Source organism: Magnolia sinica, chromosome 12, assembly GCF_029962835.1.
Source record: "Magnolia sinica isolate HGM2019 chromosome 12, MsV1, whole genome shotgun sequence".
NCBI classification, from domain to species: domain Eukaryota; kingdom Viridiplantae; phylum Streptophyta; class Magnoliopsida; order Magnoliales; family Magnoliaceae; genus Magnolia; species Magnolia sinica.
Window position 1 is genome coordinate 32638509 of NC_080584.1, and position 10716 is coordinate 32649224.

At 43.0% G+C, this 10716-nt stretch overlaps 1 protein-coding gene across 1 annotated transcript; it reads right to left on the reverse strand.

Moving 5' to 3' along the window:
* Positions 1-9310: 9310 nt before the first annotated feature.
* On the reverse strand, positions 9311-10300 carry LOC131220009 (protein app1-like). Its single transcript, XM_058214984.1, has 3 exons — positions 10289-10300; positions 9580-9657; positions 9311-9517 (listed from the first exon to the last, which is right to left on the reverse strand). Exons 1-3 carry the CDS (start codon positions 10298-10300, stop codon positions 9311-9313), a joined length of 297 nt encoding a protein of 98 aa, XP_058070967.1.
* Positions 10301-10716: the final 416 nt, after the last annotated feature.

Sequence of the window (10716 nt, forward strand, 5' to 3'; positions counted from 1 at the left end):
TATAATTGATATGGTTGCTTTTAGGTTTTAAGGATTTGAAATGTTTTAGCATTTTTAGGATAATTTTGATTTAGGTTTTTCCCTTTTGAGTTTGAAGACTCTCCTTTCACAAACTTAGGAGGAGTTTTCTTATTTTTGGGAGGAATACTTTTGTCGTAGCCTAATCCAGATCGGTCGCCACATTTTCTGGATCCGGATAATAGTTTTTCTAACTTAGGATCACCTTAGGCATACCTCCATGTGTCCTTTAAACTCAAAAGTGAAGAGATTTCAAGTTTTAGCTTTTCATTTTTAGATTTTAAGTTTTCAACTTGGGAGTTTTTGAACTCTAAGTCGCACTTAGTTTTTTCAAAACAGTCTATAATATGAGGTTTTTCCAAAACAAGATTATCAAAATTTTCTTTAAGTTTCGAAAACTTTTCTTTGTAAAGTTTTAGTTTTACGGCAATTTTACAACTCTCCTTGTAAAGGGCATTATAAGCATCTTGAAGATCTTCTTCATTTTTATGATTACTATTTAGATTTTCTTCACTAGTTGAATCATCATGATCTGAAAAAGTGAACTTGGCTAGAGTCATAAGGGCTTTGACTTCATTACCCGACTCAGTTTCAGAATCTTCTGATTCAGAAGAGGCTTCAGAGCCAGAAGATTCATCCCAAGTAGCCAACATACCTTTCTTTTTAGGTTTGTCCTTTTTAGGACACTTGTTTGCTAAATGCCCATATTCATGGCAGTTGTAACATTGACTATCTTTTAAAGATTTTCAAGTTTTAGATTTGGATCCTTTCTTTTCATTAGGTTTTTGAAAATCAACCCTCTTTTTACTTTTGAAAATCTTATAAAGCTTTTTAACTAAAAGGGCATATCATCTTTAGAGTTTTCTAAATCAGAATTACTACTATTTCCTTGAGAAATACATTTAGAAGATTTAAGAGTGATAGATTTTCCTTTAGGAGCTTTAAAAGTTAACTTATAAGTTTCTAAAGAACCAACTAATTCTTCTACCCTCATATTATCCGTATCACGAAGTTCCTTGATCGCGGTCACCTTTGAATTGAACCGTTCAGGGATGAGCATAGTATCTTTACACAGACTTTACTTTCTGGGATTTTATCACCGAGACCCCATATAGAGTTCACAATGTCATTCAATCTTGTATAGAAGTCCATGAAGGTTTCATTTTCTTCCATACGTATTTCCTCAAATTTGGTTGTGAGGATTTGGACTTTAGATTTCTTGACGATTGTTGTTCCCTCGTGTGTCATTTCTAAAATATCACAATCTTGCTTTGCAGTATCATAAGATATAATTCTTTTGAATTCATCTGGTGATAGTGCGCAAGTTATGGCATTTAAAGCCTTTGCATTGTCACTACTCTCATTTTTCTGAAGAGTGGTCCAAGAAAAATAAGGTGTGACTTTCATAGATTTGGATTTATTGAAACCAGATACTTGAGTGGTAGAAGGGGTCCATTCAGCCACTGTAGCTTGCCACACGCTCTCATCCATGGATTTTAAGAAAATCCTCATTTTGGCTTTCCAATAGGCATAGTTGGAGCCATCAAATGGTGGAGGCCTAGTGACTGAAAGGCTATCAAAATTTGACATCTCAAATAGCTCAGATCGATTAGCTCAAGAAATAAATCCAAAAAGAATAATTAAAAGTGAGCTATTAGTCTCTGATACCACTTGAAAAGGCCGAGCTATTAAGTCCTAGAGGGGGGTGAATAGGACTGTCAAATCAAAAATTAACAGCAGAATTTAAACAAATATAAATACTGATAGCAATAAACAATTTCACAATGTTGAAATTAAATACAACCTCAAATGCATGAGTATTGAGAGATTGATACAGATGTTGTTCTAAGGACAACCCTACACCAAAAACCAAATGTTTATGGTAGGACAACCTGATTCGTAGAAAGGTCTGTGTATCAAAAACTCAAACTGATACAGAGGAATAAAGAAATAAATAATAAGGAAAGAAATCTAAGTTATTACAACATTCCCACACTTGCATAAAAGAAATTACAACATTCTTCACAAATGCAAAAAGGGAAATTACAAACATCTATAAAAAGAAATAAACAATCAATCCACAAGACCAGAAATTATAGTGGTTTGCTTGTGTGTACACCAACTGTTTAGAAAAATAGCCACACAACTACTCCACTCCTAATATCCTCACACAATGGATATTAGCGTTCACTATGAAAATAGGTTGTTTAAGGTTCACCTAAAACCCTCACAATTGTGTCTTTCAAGTGGGCCTACACAATTCAAAAAACCCTACACTCTGAGTTTTCTAGATCACCTCAAACAAACCAAAATAGAGAGATTTTTCTGGCACAATCTCAATGAAACCAAAAGATAGAAATTTACAATAATGTAAAATACCTAGATATTCTCCTTTCGATGTAGCCCGAAAGAACCAAACCGAAGTAGAAGTTCAACGTTCACACTAACTTATGAAATGGTTTTAAGGACTAGATAGATTTTATATTTAAAGCACCTTGGGCTAGCTTGATTTGATTTTGATTCCAAGAAATGGGAATACTTCAATCCCTCTTTCAAATACAATTGGAATGTAGAATACATAATCAAATACAAAGAAAGCTAATTAAAGAGAATAAAAAATGAAGACGAGATAGCTTAAGAATATCACTAACTTATCTTTCAAAGTGGAGTATTGATTTAACTTTAATTGAATATAAAACTCTGAAATTCGTGCTCTATTTATAGTTGAAGAAATTGCATCTACGACTGGTCCTGAGGTTAGCACGACTGGTCGTAAGACCAACAGATTTTTAAAATTTTGAGCGTTATAGGATAGAGTCGTTCCACGACTGGTCATAGGCTCTGCTCGACCGGTCATATGGCCTCCACGACTGGTCGTGTGGAATCATTTTTAGTTACTAGACTTTGAGTCGAGGCTGCAGGATTGGTTGAGCACAGGTCGAACACTTTCACACGACCGGTCGAGCAATCTCCAGGACTGGTTGAGGCTTTAATAAAAATTCTCGAAAATCAGTAACAACCTTAGGACTGGTCGAGGAATTCTTGGACTGGTCGAGCCAATGCTAGGACTAGTCGAACTTAGTCCAAGACTAGTCGAGAAATAGCCAATGCACTTATAAAGTGACTCAATTTAAATTATGCATATAAAATGACCTACCCTATGGTCAATCTAGGGTCATTCATACCTTATACATGATGTATGAACATTGAAACTTCTTTTCCTTTGGTTGATAGATGTTCTTTGAAGTTCACGACACTTGAGATCTTATCATTCGTAGAAGCTTGAACTCAAGACATCTGAAGCTTGAATTTGTGACATATTGAAGCTTGAGCTTGAGGAACAAAGTATGGAAACTTTTTCTTAACTTTTACAAAGTTGAAAAACTTTCTTTTAAAGCTTAAAAGCTTGAATTCACACTTGATGTTGTACTTGAACATGAATAAGTAAACTTGCATTTAAAGATCTTGAAGTAAAGACCATTGTCCTTGCACTGTCTTGAATATATTGATGCGCTACACAAGACACAGATTCCAAGATGTTTTGGCACTACAAAATTTGACAATTTTAGGAGCAAGAAACCATAGCACTTACAGGAGGCCACCCAACCCATGCATGCATGGTGGGCCTGGATGTCCAACAAGGTGGGCTTGGACGTCCCATCTCCCTGATGGATCTGAGATATTGCTGACCTTCTTAGTGGATCACACGTCATTAGAAATAAATAAAAGAAAAAAGAGAGAAAGGAGAGAGAAGGAGAGTGATCTGGCCACTAATGGACCTTCCACACTACGATTCACATCATCCACCATGTATATATGTTACATACAAGCTACTATACATCAAGAAAAGTTGTTGGAGGGTGGGGATACCTTTCCCCACTATGCATGCAAAGGCCTAAATGGCCTAGGAGATGCTACAATGAAGAGGAAGTACATCATGGTGGGTCCGTAGAGAATGGCCCACCATGGAAGAAAAGAGTAAGATCTAGGCCCATGGCCTTTATCCTAGGAGCCATGTAAGACATCCACCATGGATTAGTGGGTCCTACATGCTTCCATACATGCAAGGAAAAGAAAGAAAAGAGAAGAAGCTAAGAAGAGCACCCACATCTAAGGATGATCACCAAACTTTCACACTAAGATTCTTTATCTCTAAGGGAAAAGGATCAATGGTGGAGATGGGGTTTCAAGGGTTAGATGGTGGGGGATTAAGGAAGAAAGGAGCTGGCAAATGGAGGAAGCTTAGGGATGTTTTTGGCAATGGAGGGAGGGAATGAGAGAATGAGAGGGAGAGTCATCATGAGTTCTCTCTCCTAAGATAGGCAAATCTATCATAATGTTAGGGTGATATAAATAATGCTCATAGACTCATAAGCTTGGAGTAGGGATGGGTAGTGGGTGGTGTATAAGATGGGGTTTAGGTAGTGTGTGTGTGATGTGTGCTGGAACTTGTGCAAAAAGGGAGTGGGGCAACATACACTACTCCCAAGTGGGCCACGTGATCTATACATTGGATAGACGTATAAGACATGGTGTCGGAATCACAACAACGAAGCGAACAAGATGGCACAGGTTTCAGCTCGATACGAGTTGGGTCTACATGACCGGACTTAAGGATGACCGCAAACAATATCCGACGGGTCACCAGGATTCGACCGGTAGGACAGCGAGACCAAAATGAATGAAATGTTACTCGGACACACACATGCACATATGCGAATTCGGGTCAAGTCTCACAACCCTCCCCACCAACAAAGAAATTTTGTCCTCGAAATTGACAAAACTAGAACAACAAAAATGCATAAACATCATCATATAAATATATCTTAATCATTAATCACAAGAGAAGACAATTAATCATCGAACAAATAGGGATAAGGCTCTCTAATCTCGACCTCTCGCTCCCAAGACGCCTCGACCTCCGAATGATGACCCCATTGCACCTTCACCAAGGGAATGACCTTGGTCCTGAGGACCTGCTCCGTCCAATCAAGAATACGAATCGGCTGCTCAATATAGGAAGCATCCTTATGGACCTCGAATGACTGTCAATCATTCACAAGAATAGTGTCTAACCCACATTTCCACAATATAGAAATATGGAATACGTCGTGGATCGCGGACGACTCAGGAGGTAAGGCAAGCCTATAAGCCACAGCGCCCAAGTGCTCGGTAATCTCAAAAGGTCCAATAAATCTCGAGGCAACCTTGCCCTTCACACCAAAGCGAACCATGCCTATCTAGGAAAGGAAAGCATTGAGACATTCACAGATGGAAGCGTCAGAGAGACAGGACACCGTGAATGGCCTGCAAAGTTCTTGGCAGCCAATTCGATGTACAGGATCGGTGAGACTATTCTGCAGGACTACAAAGACAAGCTCGGGACTGTTGACACTCTCCAACCTTGGTCCAACAGCTAGGAGATCTGCATAGTCTACCATAAAGTTCCTTAAAAGGAGCCATGTCAATAGTCGCCTGATAGCTATTGTTGCACGTGAACTTGGCGAGGCGCAAATGGGCATCCCAACTATCCATGAAGTCAATCACATAAGCTCTGAGCATATCCTCAAGGATCTGATTGACCCTTTCGGTCTGCCCATCCGTCTGCGAATGATAAGCGGTGCTGAGATACAAAGTGGCCCCCATTACCTACTAGAAACTCTTCTAAAATTGAGACATGAATCTGGAGTCTTAATCTGAAACGATCGAAATTGGGATGTTATACAGTCTCACTATCTCCTCAATGAACACCTTTGCAAGCCGGTTCATAGACTAGGAAGCATGTACCAGAATGAAATGAGAAGACTTTGTCTGATGATCGACGATAACCCAGATGGTGTCATGACCGCGCTGAGTGCTCAACAAACCTGCGATGAAATCCGTCGATACATGCTCCCACTTCCACTCTGGAATGCTCAACCGCCACAAGGGACCAGTGGGTCTCTGGTGATTGGCCTTGACATGCCGGTATGTGTCACACTCGGCCACAAAACTCGTGATCTGGTGCTTCATCCCCTGCCAAAAATATTGCCTCCTCATATCACGATACATCTTCGTGAAGCCCGGGTGAATAATAAGTCTTGATCGGTGTGCCTCGGTCATTAGATCACAATGCAACTCTGGCACGTCCAGGACACACAATCGGCCTCTGAACCATAATCCACCATTGGAACCAATCTACCAGTTTGACTGCTCCACGGATGCGGCCTCTGCTTGGTACTCCTGAAGTGACTTGTTCGACTGCTGAGCCTCGATCACCCTAGCCACCAAAAAGGGTTGAATCGACAAGCTCGAAAGCTGAATAATAGAAGAATGCATATCGAACTCAAAGTCAAACTCTAAAACATCCTCAAGCATCTGCCACTACTGAACCATCATATGTGCCACTAGGCCTCGTGGCTGATGGCTGAGCGCGTTAGCCACCACGTTCGCCTTACCCGGGTTGTACTGAAGGTTAAAATCATAGTCTTTCAACAGCTCTATCCATCGCCTCTGACGCAAGTTCAACTCAGACTATGAAAATAGATACTTCAAGCTCTTGTGATCCGAGAAGAGCTCAAACCTGACCCCATATAGATAGTGCCTCCACACCTTCAGTGTGAAGACAACTGCAGTCAACTCCAAATCATAGATGGGGTAGTTCAGCTCATGGACCTTAAGCTGGCACGAGGCATACGCCACTGGCTTCCCGTGCTATATCAGTACAGCACCCAAGCCAACTCTGGAGGCATCAATGAAAACAACAAAACCCTCACTCCCATCAGGAAGAGTGAGAACAGGAGCGGACGTGAGGTGGTCCTTCAACTCTGTAAATGCCTCCTCGTAGGCGTCACTCCAGACCAACTCAACGTCCTTCCATGTCAACCGGGTCAGCGGTGTTGTAATACGGGAGACACCCTCGATAAACAATCGATAATACCCCACTAGACTAATGAAACTACGAATCTCGGACGCATTCATGGGCTGACCCCACTGACGCACTGCATTAACGTTCAAGGGGTCCACAACGACACCCTCCCTCGTCACCACGTGATCGATGAACTTTACCTCCTCTTGTCAAAACTCGCACTTCTCCAGCTTCTTATACAGCTGGTGGGCACAGAGGGTCTCCAGCACAATCTGCAAGTACTCAACATGGTCCTCCTGGGTCCTTAAATATACAAGAATATTACCAATGAATACCTCCACGAACTGATCGAGGAATGGTCGGAAGACCTCGTTTATCAGAATGACATGACCAAAAACTTGAAGTGACCATAACATGTCTGAAAAGCCGTCTTCGGAATGTCCTCCTCTTGGATTCGAATTTGATGGTAACTGGAGCGCAAGTCTATCTTGGAATAATATTGTGCACCCTGTAACTAGTCAAACAGATTATCAGTACGGGGAAGTGGGTATCAATTCTTGGTGAGGACTTTGTTGAGCTCATAATAATCCACAAAGAGCCGCAACGAGCCATCCTTCTTCTTCACAAATAACACGGGGGCTCCCCAAGTCAAGATGTTAGGACGAATGAAACTTAACTCCGGAAACTCATCTAATTGATCCTGCAGTTCCCTCAACTCCAATGGTGTCATCCGGTAGGGGGTCTTCGAGATAAGCACTATCCGGGCACCAAATCAATCTGAAACTCCACCTGCCGATGCAGGTAAACCCGGGATCTCCTAGAACACATCCGATACCCACAAACAACTGGCAGCTGCTTAATACACTCTACCATAGAATCCTCGATGACAGAAGCCAAGAAACTAGATAACTGCTCTCCTCTGGGGTCGATGACAAATTGGAATACTGGCAAGCCTGGAATGTGGAATGTGACTATTTTCGCGGCACAGTCCAAGATGACACGATACTCCGCAAGCCAGTCCATACCCATAATAACATCAAAGTCTAACAGCGGCATCACGAACAGATTGGCAAGAAGGAATATCTCACCCACTAACACCGGGTAAGAAGGACAGCGACGAGTCAATACAACGGACTTCCCCATGGGAGTCAAAACGGTTAATGCCTTAGACACGGACTCACAATAACGGTTGATCGGCAAAACTATTCGCCGAATGGGAGGCACCAGAATCAAATAAAACATGAGCAATACAAGTAGAAATAAGAAGAATACCCTCAACGACTCCACCGGTTGATGACTGCGGGTCCTGGCCTGGTGCCTGCTGTGCAGAATAAAAGCGGCCCTTAGCTGGTAGAGGAAGCAAACCAAAAGACTAGGTTGCGATACACACTCGACCCAAGGACTGGACATACGGATATCCCCTCTACTGGTGCTGGTGCTAGTGCTGTCTCTGTTGCTACTGCTTCTGCTAGGGAGGTCTACCTGGCTACCTTTGCTGCTGAGGAGGAGCCCTAGGAGTAGGGGCTGGAAGTTATGCTCTTTGCTGCTGCTGAGGAGGACGAGGAGGTAAATGCAGTGACCTTTGCTGCTGTATGGGGAGAGGGCAATCATGCCTCCGATGCCCAGCCTGTCCACAACTGAAGTAAATACTAGAAAATGGGCCAGAAGATGGAGCGGCTAGTGGTGTTGATGATGATGAAGAAGCTACTGTCTGAGCCGCAGCTGCCGAAACCCTAATCTGCCCCTCCACCTCTACTGACGGTGCTATCTGGAACTGTCGGCTGGTGTTCTCCTCTTTCGGTCTTCACCGGAACTCTGCTCTCTCGATCTTTAGGCCATAGCCAAGTCCTCCTCATAAATTAGTGCCTGATAGATGACCTGGTCGAACGTCTCCAAACAATGCCTTACCACACGGCTGCGAAGGGCAGGACGCAAGTCAGTCACAAAACGACGGGCCCTCTTCTTCTCATTGATCGTGAGATGAGGAGCAAATCTAGACAAGGCTAAGAGACAGGCCTCATACTGAGATACTGACAAATCACCCTGAACCAGGGTCTCAAACTCGATAGCCCTCTAGATTTGGACATGCTCGAGGAAGAATTTTTGGTAGAAACAGACCACGAACTCCTCCCACGTCTAAACAAACTGAGGCCCGGCCATCTTAGATACGGATGACCACTAATGACGGGCCTCTCCCTGAAGAAGATAGGTCACAAGGGATACCCTCTGATCCACAGGACACTTTATAGTGTCAAAAATCCTCACAATCTCAGTGCGCCATGCCTCGGCGGCAGAAGGGTCAGGGTCACCACTAAACCTTAAGGGATCATGCTAATGAAATTCTCGAGATATCGTGCTTGCACGTAGCAAGTCAGACTGGTCAGAAACCTCGACGGTAGCAGGCTGACAGGTCCGTAATGCGGTAACAACAAGCTGCATCAGCTGCTAGAAATGCTCAGCTCCTATAGGCACTGTCGGAAAGGTAGGAGTGGTACTCGCCTCGGGCAGAGGTACGGATGTAGCTAGCGGAGCAGGAGCCTCTGCAACCAGAACAGCAAGCTGAGGAGGGGGAACCGGCGGGGGAACTGGAGCAATTGAAGGAGCGGGCACTACATGCTCAATCGGAGGAATAGGCGTTATAGGAGGAACATGCTGTATCGAGACCTCAGGAGACAGATCATCAACAATGGGAGCAGGATGTGCTTAAGTAGAACGGGTATTTCAGGTGCCTCATCCACGAGCACCACGACCACAGGCACCACAGCCATGAGTGCCCATCTAGGCGGCATCATCTACAAAACAATGACGACACATGGAATCAGGACAATTACAGGCTCAACACGGAACGCAGTGCTTGTGATCCATTCGGGACTACGAAATTTGATAATCCTAATTGTGCTTTAATTATAAGCACTTACAACTTGTATGTCACGCCCCAGACTCAGTAATCGGACTCACAAGGAACCCGATGGCCGATTCTGGCCGCAACAGCCTCTGTAGTACCCCATTCTCTGCTCCTGAGGCAGGTTTCGATCCTGGGATCCTACAAGGAGGATTTCCATAACAATATAATAATTTCCAATACGAGCATACCCAAGATCACAGCAAGTATATCTGAAAATAACAAGGAACACATCACAAAATCCACTAGGAATTGGAACCTTACAAGCTTTCATAAGGTCCAAAAGGACATACATAAGCTAACAAAAGAAGGAAAGGAAAGTCTGCAATACTGGGTACTCAAGCTCAACGCTACTCCAAGCTCTGCCGCTATGATGCCTGCCTAGGATCTCATGCACGCATCAATCATGCATAAGCTTATACAAGCTTAGAGGGTGGTGAAGGTGTGTGATAATAGTGCACAGAAGAATAATAAGGGATTCGGGAAGGAAACATGATCAAAGCCGACACCACCAGACTTACCAGGGCTGTCATGAACGTAAGAAGTTATACCAAGGCAGTACAATAATGCATTAAGCCATACCAAGGCTATATAATGTAATGAGTACTGTAATGCAATGAGTACTGGGCACATGCCAAGGCTTAACATGAATACTATGTAATATGAGCTATACACAACTGATGCAAATGCAATACGAAGTAATACCAGTGCTCATGTCCAATCCATATATCAATTACATTTCATCATAAGGAAATTACCGGGGTCCATTATACTGCTAGATGACTGCTGCTCTACAGACCCCGCACAGTCAAAAGAGTGTAAGAGACCTCACTACCCACCTGTTTTCACTTGGTCACGGCATTGGGGCAGATCCTTGTTACCATGAAAGTTTTAGAAATTTCACTCATAGGCATCTTATGCACCCGGTATGCTCAAGTAATATTTTCAG